Source organism: Lotus japonicus, chromosome 5, assembly GCF_012489685.1.
Source record: "Lotus japonicus ecotype B-129 chromosome 5, LjGifu_v1.2".
NCBI classification, from domain to species: domain Eukaryota; kingdom Viridiplantae; phylum Streptophyta; class Magnoliopsida; order Fabales; family Fabaceae; genus Lotus; species Lotus japonicus.
Window position 1 is genome coordinate 13,347,279 of NC_080045.1, and position 18,226 is coordinate 13,365,504.

At 38.2% G+C, this 18,226-nt stretch overlaps 1 protein-coding gene and 1 long non-coding RNA gene across 2 annotated transcripts; one reads left to right on the forward strand and one right to left on the reverse strand.

Annotated features, from left to right (window-relative positions):
- The first annotated feature begins 3,722 nt into the window (after window positions 1-3,722).
- LOC130720848 (membrane magnesium transporter) lies at window positions 3,723-7,092 on the forward strand. Its single transcript, XM_057571553.1, has 4 exons — window positions 3,723-3,944; window positions 4,081-4,133; window positions 4,238-4,338; window positions 6,764-7,092. The coding sequence occupies exons 1-4, from the start codon at window positions 3,872-3,874 to the stop codon at window positions 6,855-6,857; spliced, it is 321 nt and encodes a 106-aa protein (XP_057427536.1). The 5' UTR covers window positions 3,723-3,871; the 3' UTR covers window positions 6,858-7,092.
- A 2,465-nt stretch (window positions 7,093-9,557) lies between these two features.
- Window positions 9,558-11,092, reverse strand: LOC130716738 (uncharacterized). Its single transcript, XR_009012143.1, has 2 exons — window positions 10,829-11,092; window positions 9,558-9,827 (listed from the first exon to the last, which is right to left on the reverse strand). It is a non-coding gene; the product is annotated as an uncharacterized LOC130716738 (long non-coding RNA).
- Between the last annotated feature and the right edge of the window lie 7,134 nt (window positions 11,093-18,226).

Genomic DNA, 18,226 nt, shown 5'->3' on the forward strand with positions numbered 1-18,226 from the left:
AGATGAATTTGGCAGAGTTTCTTATTAGCTGCGGACTACGGTTGTTTCTATATTGTTTTCATTTACCACCTAAGAGAAGTGTGTTTACTTAAATTTTCAAACTCATGTAAGGATGTAACAGAAGGGGAAATTAATCAGGGACTGCTACGTTAGTTAGATGTTATTATAGTAGTTACTTAGTACTAGGACGAGATGAACTATAAATAGAAGGAAATTAAATTACAGGGACACATTATGTAACATTATATATCTCTCATTAAGTATATCATTTAGTATTTGAAAATATGGTATTGAACATGTCTTGAGCACAAGAAAAAGTTCTTCGTGCAATGCAAGGATAAAAAGTGATTGTTTGAACTGATAGGTTGAAAATCTAATTTCTATGAGTTGTAAATAAAAAATCAATGTAATGTCATTACTTTTTTTTATAACTTTTCGAAAGTTTTAATAGGAAATAAATGTAAAGGCATGAGAATATGATGATTAAAATGTGTAGTGCGGAGATTAGAAAACATTAATACATATATAGTGTACTTTTGTTTAAGTTAAACTGTAGGGTTAAGAGTTCCCATGGGGAGGAACATTTTACATGAAAATTCATGTAAAATTAACAGAAAAATAATTTTTAATAAGATGTCATTATTTTACTATGTAACTTCATATTAAACATGTTCTACATAACAAGGGACAGATCCATAAATTTAATGTAGTGAGGGCAATATATACATATGCATATAAATTCGTAAAAAAATTAACATATACTATTAGAAGTGATGACATTTTTTTACAAATGGACCATAATAAACCATATACTTTTACTACTCAAGTGAGAGCGTTTAGCAATGTGGGACACAAGTGATGACATATAGCAATGTGGTACATAAGTGAGAACATTTTTTTATTAAAGATCTCATAAAAAACCACATACTTTTACCACTCAATTTTTTTTTAATGTTTTTCCTAAAAATAAGTGAGGGCACTTGCCCTCATACTATATAACTTGCATCCGTCCCTGTACATAACAATATTGTTTATTTTTATTTTATTTTGTTCAAATTACGAGGCAAAAAGCTCCTACGGGAAAGAACATTTTAGCATAGAATTGCTTTAATGTCAAATATAATAAGAAAATAACATTTCATATATGATTTAAGTACACTGTTCATAGTTTTTCTAATGATTTTATGAGTAAATATACATAAACATTATGTGAGAGTTCACGAGGTCTGTGGTATTTCATTTGTGTTTAAGCAATTTTTTTATTAGTTTTTCAATTGTACAAATTTCAATCTATTTTTGTTATACATCGGAAATATAAATTGCACCCGTTAGGAATTGATCTCTAGACCTCCCCCTACCCAACCCATATACCTCATAACTCCTACCACTTGAGCTAGCATACGGGGATACAAATTTCAATCTATGCAACAAAAGTTTCAATTTAAGACTTTTTACCCAATTTGCTCATCATTTCAGACTCTTCTATTTCATTTGTTGTTTATTATATTTTTAATAATCAAAGTATTGATTGATGTATCAAAATATAATAAACGTATTCCCCGTGCAACGCGCGGGTAAAAAACACTAGTATTGGAAAATAGAAAATAAAAAGACAACAAAACTAAGGCACAACTAATAAATCTCTCAGAATGTGAAATCTAGCAGTTTTGGGAGGAAACTCCTACTCTCCACGTCTTATATCGAAGCAAGTAACTCAAGTACAGTCGACTTCGTCAATCACTTCCTTGTAGCCCCTGTGCCAAGCAATGGAGAGATCCTCGTGGAGGGCATACACTTCCGATATTAAGTGTTACCACCAATCTCAGATGCATAAAAATCAAACAACCACTAACATGTCACGTCACAAGCAAAGACCACCCCAACCTATGCAGTTATCATCCTTTTTATGGTTGTCACTATATTATGTTCTTTGACTCCACTAGGAGGCAAGTACCAAATAGACCTCAAGTAAAAATCTCCAACGTCAAAAATATGTGGAGACATATACCTCACAACAGTGATGGATTCAGAAATTTGATGTTGTGAGGGCAATATATAAATTAAATTTAAATTCGTATAAAAGATTTTAATATATACTATTAGAAGTGAGTGCATTTTTTACCAAGGGAACACAAGTGATGACATTTTTTACTAAAGAGGTCATAAAAATCACATACTTTTACTACTCAAGTGAGGGCATTTAGTAATGTGGAATACAAGTGAAGGCATTTAGCAATGTGGAACATAAGTGAGAGTTTTTTTTATCAAAAGAGTCACAAAAAACCACAAACTTTTACTATTCAATTTTTTTTCTAATGATTTTTTTCATAATCAAGTGAGGGCACATGCCCTCATGGTGTTGTACTTAGATCCGTCATTGCCTCACAAATATGTCTTGGTCATGACGTAGACGACGCCAAGCCTCTTCAGTTGACCGAGAATTTTTGTCATTACGCTATTTCCAAACTTCTCAAAGACAAGCCACAAGCATGACACCATGTCTACTGCGAGCATGGTCACTAATCCAAGACGGGAGGTCTTGACTCATAAATCTGTTCCAAGACAAAGTGTCAATATTTAACCGTAATTATTTTGAGTGCAGACAGTCTCCAAGACAGTGAAGATAGCCCTCGACCGGCGAAGATTGTGACATGTTTTGTAACTGACGCCTCCCCCCCCACACACACAAACACCTTCTTCTCTTCCCTTACCCCACACCCGAAACTACCAACCACGACACTCTCTTTTCCAACCATCATTACTTCTTCATTTTCCCCACCCCCCACAGTCTCTTCCTCAACCACCACTACTCCTTTCTTTTCGGCCATTTTCACATTTGCTGCATGAAATTTGCACATAAGGTTTTATTGGTTCTAGGAACTCATCGTATTTCCGGTCCCCACCAGCAAGATGTCACCATGCTCTTTCTAATGATAACATAACCCATTTCAATCATGGTTGCAACAATCATTGACATTTTATAATATAGGGGTTTCACCTCATAATGGGTATTTCCCACAAAAGTTTTTGACCTGCACTCTTAAAATTCTAGTCTTTCAAAGGTTCCATTAGTGTCTTTTAGTCTAAGCGCAACAAATAGCGATGCCTCCAACATTGCCATAGTCGCCTTCAAGGTTCAAAATTTCTCAACCTCCGTTGAGACTCAGGTCCATGACAATGATTTTTTGAGGATTTTTATGCCGAGCGACGTGAATGTGAAATCATTAGTGGTGGGAAGTGTTCACAAGGATGAGGAAAATGTTGTGGCAGAGGCTCATGTGTTCATAAAACTATAGGGAAGTGCACATACTTGAGAAACAACAATGGAAGTTATTTTTGGGTGAGGAAGGAGGAGTAGCGATGGTTGAAAGAGAGGTTGTGGTGGTAGGTTAGATTAAGGTGGGGAGAAGAGGTTGGGAAAGATAAGAAGGTGATGCAGTTAATAATATTACAATATTCAATTAAAAAATAAATAAAAATGTCACATCATCAAATAGAATAGAGAGGGAAAAACTAAAACTGCAAACAACAAAAAATATTAGGGCTTTTATTGCTCGTTTTAAAATACGATAACCTACACAATCGTGATAATAAGGAACTAAAAGTGGAATTAAGTTATAGTTTTTCTTTTAGTTCAAAAAAAGTTATAGTTTTTCTTTTTGAAAAAAAAAAAAACTATAAATTAATGGAATTAAAGAAATAAAGAAAATTGCAAGCAATTAATTAGCTACAGTTCTCTCTGTGTGGTCTCGTCTCGGTGCTAACTAGCGTGGTTTGCTTCTCAGAGTGTGTGTGTGCCCCGTCGATTTACTCATCCTCGGAATCTCCGACCTTTGTCTCCTCCAAGACTACATAATCATCGCCAAAAACGATGGGCGTAGGTTTTGTTGTCGGATTCCTCGGTGCTCTGATTTTACTTCACGCCGCTTATTCAACGATCCAATGTATTCATCACTCGCTACGATTCATATTGATCCTTTTATTTCTTTTTGATGAATTTGAACTTTGTTAAGGAAAAAAAGGTTCATGGATTTGATGTATGCGTATCTGAAAATTGGATTGGGTTTAATTTGGTTGCAGATAGGGCTTTGTTGAAGATTACTGAGGAGGAGTTTTCTGGGCCTCCTTTGAATGTAAGTGTTGTTGTTTTTCAATTGATTTGGGTTGGTGGGTGTTTGATTTGATTTGTGTTGGTGTATTTTGTAACTTTGTGAAGATTTTATTTTTGGGAATGCAGGTGGTGATTGAGCTGACTCTAGGGTTAGTGATTTGTATGTGGGCTGCGCTGACCGTGCCGGGGAACTTTTTATCCATCCAACCTGATTCTGAAGAGAACAGGTAATTCCTCCTTGTTTCTATTCTTGAAAGTTTGATTCTAGTGATTGTGAATTTAAGGACTTGGTTAGTATGATTTTTCTGATCTCATTGATTATTGTTACTTTATTAGCAAGAGGAACTTGTAATTTTAGAGAACTGCTAGCTTGATTGCATCGATTTATTTCCACTAAACGAAAAATGCAGATATACTACCTTGACTTTGGGAGTGAGACCTAATTATTTATGTGCCATGTTCTACCTGACTCAAGTTGCTCTTGCTATGCAATATAATTTCCCTTTTATGTGTGGTATACCTTGGTCAAGTCCTGTTGCTTGTCAAGTGTGTCTCGAGCTTTCTTGGTAGAGAGGGCTGAAATAGTAGAGGAATGGAAATAGAGAAGGTTTGGATGTTAGGATGCTTGAAAGGGAGGTCAATATGAACTTAGAAAACTAATCGTCAAATAGCTTCTAGTTTGTTTCACACTGGGTTGTTGTTTTCTATATAATTGACCTTGTCATGAACTAGATGTGATTGTTAGCCTTGTTTGGGCATTCAGTGGAGAATGAATTGCGGGGAAATTGATTTTAGAAAATTGATGTCGGAAAAGTTAGTTAAATGTTTGAGTGCTAGATTTATTATTTGGACAAGTTGTGATACAAGTGAGTCTCGACTGCAAAATTCATCGTGGGGTTCTGAAGAATTACTTCTGAAATTTCCAAATACCTACTAATATAAGTTGCTGTTACCTTGTAAAGTCCTATCCTTTAAAGCCTGGTCCACCGTGAACCAGTTTGGTTAGTGTATTTATAGGTCCTTCCATTTGTCATAAAGCCTGCTTGAGAACCTCATATTGAAATGGAACTGGATTTGGTGTGTAAGTTAAGAGGATCAGGGGAAAAAAATCAATTTATTGCATCTATGGGAAGACAAAAGCCAAAAATATTCAAAAGTGGATTTTACCCACCTTACTTATTAGGAGTTCTGAAATAAATAAACACAATAATTTTTGGCAAAATATAAACATAAAATAGCACAGGCTCATTTTGTTTGGAAGAAAATGATCACATGATATCTCATATTCAGTACCTAGGATTGATTACTTTTCTTCCTGTTTTCATTTTTACATTGCTTCTCTCCTTCCACTCCCAGTACCCAAATCTGTTTCCACCTTCCTGCCACATCCTGCGTACACCTAATGAGTTTACAAGTTTTCCTGACGAACCTACTCCCATCCCATCAGATAGGTATGCATCTTGGAAACAAGTGTGAAACTAATAGGACAATCATACAAGTCAACATGCGATTTTGACAACATTGGTTATAACATCCTAATCGTGCGGCAGGTGGGGCAAGGAAACTGATTTGGATACTGATAAAGGGACAAAAGGAGAATTGTGATAAGGTTTGGGAAGGGAGAAAGCAAGCCCCTCAAAAGGGCTATATCTGTATATTTCCGGTCCCTTTCAATTTTCCGAGTTTTCTTCTCTGTTCTTGCATAATCCCCTACCTGAAAGTGATGATATTTCTATTATTTGCAAGCAGTGAGAAGGGACTTTAGCTGTTTAGTTTTTCAATAAAAAGAGTATAGAGCTTTTGGTTTTTATTAGAGTTTCCCTCCTTTCCAAACTTAACACCCAAACAAGGGGGTAGTAACTCCCCCCTACATCCTCCCTCCTTCCTTTCCTTTTCTTTCCCTCCTCTGCCACTAATGAACTCCCCAAATGTATAGAAAATTGTCATTCATATATGTATTGGCAAGGATCCATTAGTTTTCCATAGAACCATCAAGCTACTCCTGTTAGATTTTTCATTCATATGCTAGGCAATGGGTAAATATGCTTTGTTTTTGCATTATTTATCAAAATGAAAAATGAGACATGCTAACTATTCCTCAGCATTACATGAAATTTACCAGAAGGCTAAATTTTCTATTGTTCAATCATTGATCACCCCCTGCACATACATGTATGGTTTATTTAATTATTTCATTGAGTGAGATAACAATTACTAAACAGCAATAAGTTTTCTGCTTAGTCAGTCATATATGCGTTAGTTGCACTCTCCCTTAAAATATAACATGATGCATATTGTCTAAATATTTTGTTACAATGTATGCTGCCTGATAATATAAGCTATTGGACACTATTCCTTTGTTGTTACCATTGATGTAAGTCATTACAAATGAGTGATGTAAGTGGCTTTTATGAAATTATGATAAAACATTGCAGTAAAAGTATGTTAAGGCTAAGAGTATGGTGCAAAAAGTGTTCAAATCCCATTTATTATATTTGTCCTTTGTCAAAGGTTTTTTCCTCTTTCCAAAACTTGGTAATTGCTATCCTAGTTGCACATTTTCATACTTGAGTTACAGTCGGACCCTACTAACAACATGACATGTTGTGTAATTAATTGGATCATAATCTCCACGTTTATTCTTGGATGCAGGATTGTCTCTTTACCTGCCAACCTGGACTTCATGATATTCAACCATCGAGGCAAAGTCTTTCCCGTGGAAACGAATGCAAAGTTGATACATTAAGAAGGACTTCTATAAATTTGGATCAAGCGCCTTCATTTCTTATATGAGGAGGAAAACTCTTTTCTCAAAATTTGTACAATTTATTTGCGCATTTGATGTCACTGTCTTTGATGTATGAGTTTTTTGCAGCTTCATACTTTACATTTCTGTAGTTGGCACTTGTCTTTGTGATTTTGACACGATGTAACTACTAGAACCATCTATGATGAGCTAGCTAGCCTCCAATTTGACTATACTTACATGAATTATTTGCTGTAGCCTTGAGTTAACTTTAGGTCTATTGAATGTTAATGTCCAGAATGAAAGCAAATGATCTCATTTTCCAGGTGAAAAATTGCTTTTGCTTGGTTAGGTTGCAAATAATGTGTTCAATAATTATAAGCATGTGGCAGTGGCACATGTTATCCTTTGAGTGATGCCTCTGGCAACAAATAATGTTATCTGTAACTCAGTAACTCTTTCTACTTGCCTAATTAAATGGCATTTAACTGCATTCAAATGAGGGGTTCGTGAAATGCACAGATCTGTTTGTGCTTTGAGGCCTGTCATGCATGATAGAGACAGAGCCAATAGAACCTACTAATTTTTTTTTTTGTTACAGGAATAGAACCTACTATAGCTTGATGAACTGTATAGTGCAGAAATAGTAATTGGAGTGAGCTTGATGTTGTTATTTACGCAAAGTTTTGAAATGGTTTCTTGTTTTCTTTGGTATTATTTCCCATACATAATAACGATATTGGTGACTTGGTGTTAATGTTAATTGTTAAACACTAACATGAAGTTTTGAAATGGTTATTGTGTTTTATGGTTTTATTTTCTATTTCTATTTATTTCAACATGATTAAAATTGGATCGGATTGGTTCGGGTTTGAAAAATGAAATCTAATCAAATTCAAACCAATTAAAATTGGATCGGATTGGTTCGGGTTTGAAAAATAAACATAACTGATTGGATGATTAAGAACCAAACGAAACTAGACAACAAACATCCCTAGTACTATGGACGCTACAAATGATAAAATGAGGCTAATATTTTTGTTCATCCTAGCATATAGTTATGTTGCCATCAAGTAAAAAGGATTGATACTTGTATAGTTTCTTAGATGTATGAGGGTTTTCATCAAACTTAAACTACATAATAGTTTATTAGGTAAATCACCCGCAAACGTAATATTGGGTGTTTATCTCTTTCCATTAACAAAGACACAATTCCACTAATTGTAAAAGGTAAATGAAGATGATTCTGTGACGTTGAGTTCAATTTGAATAATTGGTGTTGAGTTTGATGGAAATCTAAACACATAGTATACGATGTTTAAATCTTGTTTCTTGATCCATGTCATGCTTATATCATAATGGCATGAAAATTTTGACACAAATATATTGTTATAAGATATATGAGTACCTATATTGTCATGCTTATATTATAATAGCATGAAAATTTTGACACAAATATATTGTTATAAGATATATGAGTACCTATATATATTTATATATGCATCCATTAGAATAATGTGGAACGCCGATGTAAGCATTCACTAAATGTGTAGACGTAGGCACTGATGTCATACATTTTGTTGTATTAGAGTCCTTTGTTATAAGGAGCTCTCCTCATTTGGAAGACATCAAGTTTCCTACTCATCAGTAATATAAGTGTTTTAAAACATGTCTTTCTAAACTTTTTCTTTTATTTTCTGAAAGCTTGATTCTTATTATTATGGCATAGATCATATTTAAATCATGTTATAAGATACATACTCAAATATATATATATATATATATATATATATATATATATATATGCATCCATTAGAATAATGTGGAACGCTGATGTAAACATTCACTAAATGTGTAGATGATGTAGGCAATGATGTCATACATTTTGTTGTATTAGAGTCCTTTGCCTATATAAGGAGTTCTCATCATTTGAAAGACATCAAGTTTCCTACTCATCAATAATATAAGTGTGTTAAAACATGTCTTTCTAAACTTTCTTTTCCTTTATGAAAGCTTGATTCTTATTATTATTGCATAAGATCCTGGAGGAATATTGTCAATAGAGAATAAAAGAATTCCTGAAGGAATTGGAGCATTGACTTCTCGAGGATGTAGTCTTGTAGAATCATAATCCATTGTTACTTAAGGTTCTTAATATATGCCGGTCGCAATAAGAGCATTTGGAATGATATACATCTGCGTTGAGCTTAACAGGAATTTAAATATATTCCGAATCAACTTGGTATAATTGATAGAACATGATTCAATATATACCACGTTGCTAATCAGATGGAGTGTTTTCAGGTCCCCTTCCCTGCTGGACTTTTCTCTACCACTACAACATTTGCGTCCCAGAGTAATGTGCTATTTGCCTATTTCAGTTACATGGATAAGATTTAGATAATTGAGCTATAGGTTTGTGTTATGCCATTGAGTATATAAGTCGAAGGGGAAATAAAAAATGAAACATGCATATTGCATCTCTTCTAAACCAAAATATCAGGTACTGCTCCAACAATTTTTTTTCCTCAAGAACACAATTAAGGTCAATTGTCAAAACTTTAATGATATTTAGCTACATTTAAGATTTTAAGTAATTCTCTAACATTTATAACAAGAGCACAAATGTTCGATAACGGAGTCCATACACCTGTATCCTATGAGTACTATCATAAGTTCACAATCACTTCCTAAAATAAGTAAAAAAAGAAAAGGCTATAAATAACTAACATATCATAATTAAAGCTTGTCAAGTTCTATGGAGTAATTATCAATTAAACTAAAATCCTCATAGAAGACTCAGTGGCTAGTAGCTTCTACCATGAGGCATCCTTTCTCTCCCTTCAGTTGGAAATTCATCGTTTAATTTACCAAATTCTTTGGCCTCCATCATCACCTTAATTGTTGAGTTATTCAATCTCTCTGTCACCCTGTGTCCCTGTTGGGCCAGTTTCCCATTCTGTTTCCTTTCTGATAGTTAATAGTGTGTTTGCATTGGTAGTGGCACACAATCCAAAACAAGGTAACTTCAGAAGCTACACTTTGTAAATTATCCCAAGAATCCAGTGTTTTATAAGTAAATAAAGAGTGCATTAAAAGAGAAAAGCACACAAGAAAATAGATATCTGAGTTCCCCAACAATGGAACAGATATTAAACTTCAATCAGAAAATACATAATAGTACACAATTAAAAGTGGTGATGGCAGAGTATACTAATACTATGCTGTGTCATTCTTCAACACGGCCTCATAAACATGAATATCAAAACATGTTTTGATGATTTAACTATACTAAAGCACTCTCGTTAAGACGAGTGTCTTTTTCCAAAAGAACCACAAAATGCTCACATATAGATGCAATAAAAGGAAATAAATTGCTTCATTGCATCCCAAAGCAAAGAGTTTAACATGCCAAAGTGCCTAGAAGAAGGGTGGGTTGATTTCTAGAACTATCATGGCCAGCCCAAGGGGAGGCTGCTAAAGAAAATAGCTTTCGAAAGTCATTCGCAGCATCAGGAACTATTGATCCAAGACTAGCTCCTACTGAAGTCATCAAACAACTTCCCAAATCCATTTCAGAGAAAGAAAATGAGTTATGTGCAGGTTTGGATACACGGTGAAAAAACACAATGAGATCAAAATCATGGTGGACAGTAGCAAAAGGTTGCATAATTTGGTCATTCAATCGAGAGAACCTGTCTTATGTGGCCCTTAACCAGTTAACTGTCCTAATATTGTTGAGAAAAGTTGAACCTTTTATTGGGTAGTTTCTATTGTGCTGTCTGCAGGTCCATAGAGCAAATGACCAAGCCAAATATAGTTTAGAGGTTTCCTATAAATTTAAGTATGGCTAGATTTGCCTTAAGTGATCTAAAGCAACCCAAACCTATAATGACATGTTGACTTATGAACATCATAGAAGTCCAATAAACAGGAAAGGGGGAATAATAATATTAAATTGCAATTCTCACCTTGGATGGGAAGCAAATCCATTAGTGAAAAGATGAATAAAGCTAGAAGAACTTGAGGCTGCAAGAATATCTGGAATCAAAGAAAAGACATACAAACAGAGGATACATGGACCATCCAGTCACTGTGTAAAAGACGCCATCTACTGTTGTGTGAAAAAGATCATGATAGTATTGCATATCACTTGGGTTGTTAGTCACGTGGGTTGTTAGTTAGTCTTAAAGGGAAGCCTATAAATAAGAAAGGGTTAGAGAACATTAGGGCTCGTTTGGCACGCCGTATTAGGCATGATAGTATAAGCTTATACAATACATTATGAGTTTATCCATTGTTTGGTGATGACATTGTATTGTATAAGCTTATCCATCAAAGTCCCCTTATACGTTAAAATGACGTATTATTTAATCCATCATGTGAGTGATGGATAAGACATGATAAGGTTGCGACGTATAAGTCACCATCACCACCACCCTCTATTGCTGCCAACTTACACCACCATTGGCACCACCACCACCACCACCACCATCCGATCACCGCCGCCGCCGCCACCACCGCCCTACCGTCACCACTGGTGTTGCCACCACCACCACCACCGCCGCCCTACCGCCACCACCACCATAATCGCCGCCACCACAACCCTATCGCCACCACCACCATAATCGCCGCCACCACCGACACCACAACCACCACCCTATCGCCACCACCACCACCACCACCATTGCCTCCACCCTCCACCGTCACCACCACCCTACTAAGCCGCCACCGCCTTACTACCACCACCACACTCTATCGTCGCCAACACCACAACCACCATCGCTGCCACCACCGCCACCACCGATGTTGCCGCCACCGCCACCGCCCTACCGCCACCACAACCACCACCCTATCGCCACCACCACCATAATTGTCGCCACCACTCTATTGCCACCACCGACACCACAACCACCACCCTATCGCCGCCACCACCACCACCATTGCCTCCACCCTCCACTGTAGCCGCCACCGCCTTACCACCACCACCACCACCCTATCATCACCACCACCACAACCACCATCGCTGCCACCACCACCACCAACCTATCTCCACTGTCACCACCACCGCCACCAACACCAACCTACCACCATTGCCACCACCACCACCAACCTACCACTACTTCCATCACCACCGCCACCACCGTTATAATCACCTCCATATTTGATTTTTATTTTATATCATTATTCAATACTTCATTAAACATAAAATTGCATTAATTTAAACGATATGGTAAATTATACAGTGTATGTCCAAACGCTGTATAGTATAAGAAAATTATCAGGGCTTATACTATCAGGCCTAATACTATCAGGCCTTATACTATCAGGCCTTATACTATACGTCACACCAAACGGGCCCTTAGCCATCTTGTTATTCAGTTTAGGAATTGGGTTAGAGAGAGAAGTGGTTCTCTCTTAGGCTTGGAAGGGTGTTTGGTATCCTTTCCTCTTGTATCTCTCCCTAGTTTCCAATTGGGAATTAGGGTTTTCTATCAATAAAAATCAGGAATGAAAATAACTCCAAAAGTGTTTAGCGCTGAAAAAGAGCAGTGAATGCAATAGATCTTATACAGTCTTGTATCATACCACTTCATCAAGCATACAACTTCATCTCAATTCTCAAGTACATATGATGATATGAATGTAGGAAGAAAAGAACATAAGTTGTAAACAAACCAATGACTTTCACAGTACTTCCTTACATATCTTACAATCTGCAAATCAACTAAATAATATAATATAAAAGCAAATTTATGAAATATGCTTACAATTGTTGTCACAGAAGGCATGAAAAAATATTGCATTATAGGCTACTCTATCACTATCACGTTTACATTTTGAATTTTGAAACATCAAAAGGAAAAACTATATCCATTCCAAAAGTAATTGTTAGACCCCGGAAATTCAGTAGCAGGATTGTTAGGACTGATCCGGGGATGGGCTTGGAGGGTGACATATTGGTGCATCATAGGATGAATGGGCCTAAGGTTTGGAGGGTATTCTAGAAGGGGTAGAAAGGGGAATACTTAGTAACTCCCTAACAGAATAGAGAGAGAGAGGATTATGATTGTAATGACCATCTAACAATATAGAGGGAGGAAGGAAAGGTTGAGAGGGTATCTTGATTCTAAGCTAAGTAGAGATATGAGTAGGAAGCTTTGAGCTTCCTATAGGAGCCTAGCTCTGTGTCAGAATCGGATTCCATTCCCTTTCTGTTGTAATCCCTTTTTATCATCAAATAAGCAATCTATCAATTCAGTTCTTACACTTTCTTTACAGTTCTCAATTGTTAGGATTAAGGTTCCTAACAAAATGGTCCGACCTGCCGGATTCGCTTTGACGGATGATCATCGCCGGAACCAGCAAACAGCGACCAAGATGGAGGCGAAACTCGACGCGTTGGCGAACGAATTCGCTGAGGTGCGAACGGCGTTAGCAGCGATCACGATGGCGGTGAAGGATCTACCTTCATCGTTGGCGCTGATGATAGAGCGATTGAAGGGGAAGGAGATCCCCGATGAAGCAGTGGAGGAAGAACGACGAGAGCAATACCTACCAGAACCAAGTCTAGATTCTTCAGAGCAGGAAAGCTTGGAGAACAGAGAAGTTTCAGAGGAGGAAGCAAAACCTGAGGCGAATTCACCGGAGAAGACCGAGACGGAAGCGTCGCGGAAAGACTCAACGTTTGTTACGGTCGCGGAAGCCGAACTGAAGTCTCCGACAACGGCGAAGGAAGCCACAACATAAGCGTTGGGGAGACAAGAGGAGGTCATCGTCTTCAAGAAGCTTTTCGAAGGATCGTCAATGGAGAAGTTGCAGATCGGCAACATTCAAGGGAAGAAGAAGGGAGAATCAGTCGTGGAGGCTCAGATCAGCGATTTAGGGTACGATTGGGAGGGGCGGCCACCGCAAAAACCGCCGGACTCAGATCGTCACACGGCAGCGCACCAAGCGCGTACGACGGTGGCAAAATTAGAGACCCACGGCGCGCCGGCATCGGGAAGGAGAGGGAAGGTTGTGGAAGGCGCACAACCTCTCACCGCAAGAGATGGGGTACGTCAAGAGCAAAACGGGTTGGGTATATTTTTCCTTTTAATGGGCCTGGTCCAACAAGGAAAAGAAATCAAAACCAAGAAGGAGTTCTGCTCACTGCCAGCAAAAAGAAGGAAGGAAAAGAAGATAGTGGATTTACTATTTAACATAGAGCACCAAGGCCCAATAGAATTCCACACAACCGGATCTACGGGGTCGGGTCACACAGGAGGATCCGATTGGGACTGGGTCAAAGGACCAAAGGAAAACGGGTCTATAGCAAAACAAGAATTACCTGAGGAAGACGGTGAAGAAGTTGCAGAGGGAAACGTTCTTGCCAGAGAGGTAAACAAACAAGAAGAAGGTCATGATGGAGAGCTGAGTCTGAGGAATTTTAACAACATTGGCAACGAATCCGGTGAGCCACCACAGATTTTGAGACTTCGGGGCACCGTGGCCAAAGCTCCGGTAGTGATTGAGAATTGGCTCACACAGTGTATGAGTTTTTGGAGCAGCCAAAGACAGATTAATCTCCAGAGATTAAGGACAGGTAATGACTCTCTCGTGGCTTTACAGAGCATTGTGACCACAGCTAAAGGGAGAGGCCAAGGAGTTATCTGGGCCACAGATAGAGGCAAAACCCAAAGAGATGATGCTCATAGTCTTACACCAACTCCAACTTTTCATCATGAGACTACAGGAGACTCTGAAGTGGCTGGAACTTTCATTAGACAAGTTGACAGTGCTGCTGTATTCCACAATACAGGTCGACTCACACTCGAAAAGTCACAAGGAAATGTGCAAAGGCTGTGGGAAAACAATTCAGGTGATCTACAAGTTTTTACTGCATTTGTAATGATGTCTCCAAGGCTGGGCAATGAAAAGGAGAAGGGGAATCTAGGTGGAAATCATTTGGTTCCACCATCTCTATCACAGGGTCAATCAAGTTATGGGACAAATTGGTTAAATGTGTCTGCTGAATGGATTGTTGGGTTTCAAAGTGTGGATTCTCCAAGTGATGAGCTCAATGCTTTAGGATGGAGACATGAGCAAAAGTGGAGGTATCAATTTGATGACCACAGTATAGCTCTTGAGTTTTTCCAAGGTGAAGCGGGAAGTGGAAGAGATAATGGCTTGGGAAAACTCAGAGTGTTGTTCCTAGCTGTTGTGGATTGCACTAGCGGACTACTTCAGAGGTTAAGGGACCATTTTCAAACAACTAATTCAATGCTTACTCTTGGAGAAGGTGTTTCAAGGCTGTTTCAACCACTTTGCATCAACTGGAGTTGCTCCAATGATGAGGAATTCTGGCCCAACACTTTATGGTACTTTCTCCAGTTGCAGCAATGGGAACTAGTTAGAAGCTGGGTTGATCACCTTGGGTTTTGTGGCAAATCTTTCGATGAAGCGCCTTGGGAGGACGTCCTCACTATCAAGAGTCAATCCCCATCCTTCAACCTTGAGGACAAGGTTGATTTTTCAGTAGGTGGTATTGTTAGACCCCGGAAATTCAGTAGCAGGATTGTTAGTGTAAGATCAAGTTTTGATCCAGTAGTACAACTCTATGTTTTGATGATTACAAGTTAACCATTTGATATGAACAATTGTGGTACTCTAACGTGTTTTTCTGAGTGTGCTATTTACAGGCTCTGACCTCAACTCAATCTCACACAAATCAGAAGCACTGTGTATAAAGAGCGACCCAAGCAACGCTTTCGCATTCACCATGTTCAGTATGAACAGTGGAAAAGCTTCAGAAGTTCTGAAGCTATACAAACTCTGATGTGGACTCAGTCGCTAGAAGCTCTGAAGATCCAGAAGTTCTGATAACCAAGAAACACTGAAGGTTCAGATGTTCTGATGGTGTAGAAGACTCTGAAGATTCAGAAGCTGAATAGTGGAAACTCTGAAGTCCAGAAGCAAGAAACTCTGAAGGCCATGTTCTTCCCTCTGAGTTCAGAATCAGAAGATACAATGGTCAGAGGATCTGTGCTTTCCCTCTGACTCTGATCAACCGGCTTCACAAGTTCCAATATGAAGTATTCCCCTGATCAGAAGTCTCCTAGGTTAAAAGGTCAAGTCGCTATCCAAGTACAAAAGCAAGTGTACCTTCCTGACGACCTACCTAACGTTCTCAGCCACAGCAGAAGCTGGATTTTCCAGAACTGCCCTCCAACGGTAGCATTTCCCATGCAACGCTCAACCCTAATCCTTGGAGTATATATAGAGGCTGAAGATTGAAAGAAGCGGCTAGAAGCAATACACACGCGCAAGACATTCAAAATATTCTAAGCTTTCTTTCATCTGAAATTCATTGTGTTTACTATTAGCTTTTTAGAAGCAAATCTCTTGTAAACATTTCTTTGATAAACAGTTTGTTTAGTTCCTTTAGGAGATCAAGGTTGATCGGATCCTAGAGAAGACTAAGAGAGTGAATCTTAGTGTGAGCTAAGTCAGTGTAATTGTTAGTCACTTGTAGGTTTCAAGTGCAGTTGTAACTCTTACCTGATTAGTGGATTGCCTTCATTCTAAGAAGGAAGAAATCACCTTAACGGGTGGACTGGAGTAGCTTGAGTGATTTATCAAGTGAACCAGGATAAAATCCTTGTGTGCTTTTCTATCTCTTATCTTTAGCACTTAAGTTCTCAAAAGATTTGTCAAAATCTTTAAGGTGGTAGTTTTGTACTGAAAACGTTATTCAAACCCCCCCCTTTCTACCGTTTTTCATACCTTCAGTTAGGACTGATCCGGGGATGGGCTTGGAGGGTGACATATTGGTGCATCATAGGATGAATGGGCCTAAGGTTTGGAGGGTATTCTAGAAGGGGTAGAAAGGGGAATACTTAGTAACTCCCTAACATAATAGAGAGAGAGGATTATGATTGTAATGACCATCTAACAATATAGAGGGAGGAAGGAAAGGTTGAGAGGGTATCTTGATTCTAAGCTAAGTAGAGATATGAGTAGGAAGCTTTGAGCTTCCTATAGGAGCCTAGCTCTGTGTCAGAATCGGATTTCATTCCCTTTCTGTTGTAATCCCTTTTTATCATCAAATAAGCAATCTATCAATTCAGTTCTTACACTTTCTTTACAGTTCTCAATTGTTAGGATTAAGGTTCCTAACAGTAAAGCTGCATGATAAATTGATAGGTTCCACAAAAGAGATAGTCAAAACCGTGAATGATAGGTTTTTACAAAGAATGGGCCTGAATCAAATGATTCCAGGTCCCTGTATAATTATGTGTAGAAGCAAGAAGGGGAAAAATGGAAGTATCTCGTAGGAAAGAGGCCTAAACTTCCAGGGAGAGAGTTAGACTGCATTGAGGTTATCACCATGAACAGCAGGGGCCTGAAATTGAACCCGCATTTAATGAGAAGCAACTGAACCTACAGAAGGTCAGCTGCAGCTTGTAAGTTGTACCATGCTTCTGTGTTCAGCTTCTATGCTGGATCTGGCATAAGACTTTCTCACATATTGTAGAGCTTCAACAATGGAGCGATGCAGTGTAGGGGTCTTTAACATTGTTTAGTCCATAGACAGCTTACTATTGCCAACCATGGGGGGTAGAAAACCCCTTTGCTTCAGACATATGAGCTTTGGTCAAGACGTCCTGAATATACTTAGACCGTGGTCACATGGTGGCAATAGTGAACATTCCTTGATGCGCTGAGCTTCAAATTCAATACCCAAAAAAAATTCAAGTGAGCCAAGTTTTTAGAGTGGAAAATAAATACAGTATCCAGGTGAAAAATGAGCTGTCAGATTGCATAGGCAGAGCTCCTAGTTGACAATAATGTCATCAAAATAGATGAGTACAAAAAGACAGAGCTTGCTGCCATGTAGCATGAGCAAAGATGAATCAAATCAGCTGGCCTTAAAGCCAAAACTGAGAAGACTGAAAGTAAGCCATTTGAACCATGCTCTCAGTCCCTGCTTATGGCTATAAAGAGCTTTGTTATGTTTACAAACCAAAGACCTGCCAGAGGACTTAAAGCCTCGAGTTCACTCCATGTACACCTCTTCATTTAGATAAACATTATTTACATGAATCTGTTGGAAGTCCCAGTGATAGGAAACAGCCAGGGTCAACAGTAGTGAACAGTGACTGACTTCATAACTGGAGAAAAAGTTTCTGCTAAATCCAACCATATTGTTGGTGAAACCCTTTAGGTATTACCGTATTAGGTGGGTAATATACTTGTTTATCTGCCATATATAGATTCTATTTAATCTGGAAAACCCATTTGCTGCCAAATGCATGACGATTTGGAGGCAAACTGACCAATGACCAAAAAATATTTGGCTGTATGCCGTTTAGGATGGCATGATGATT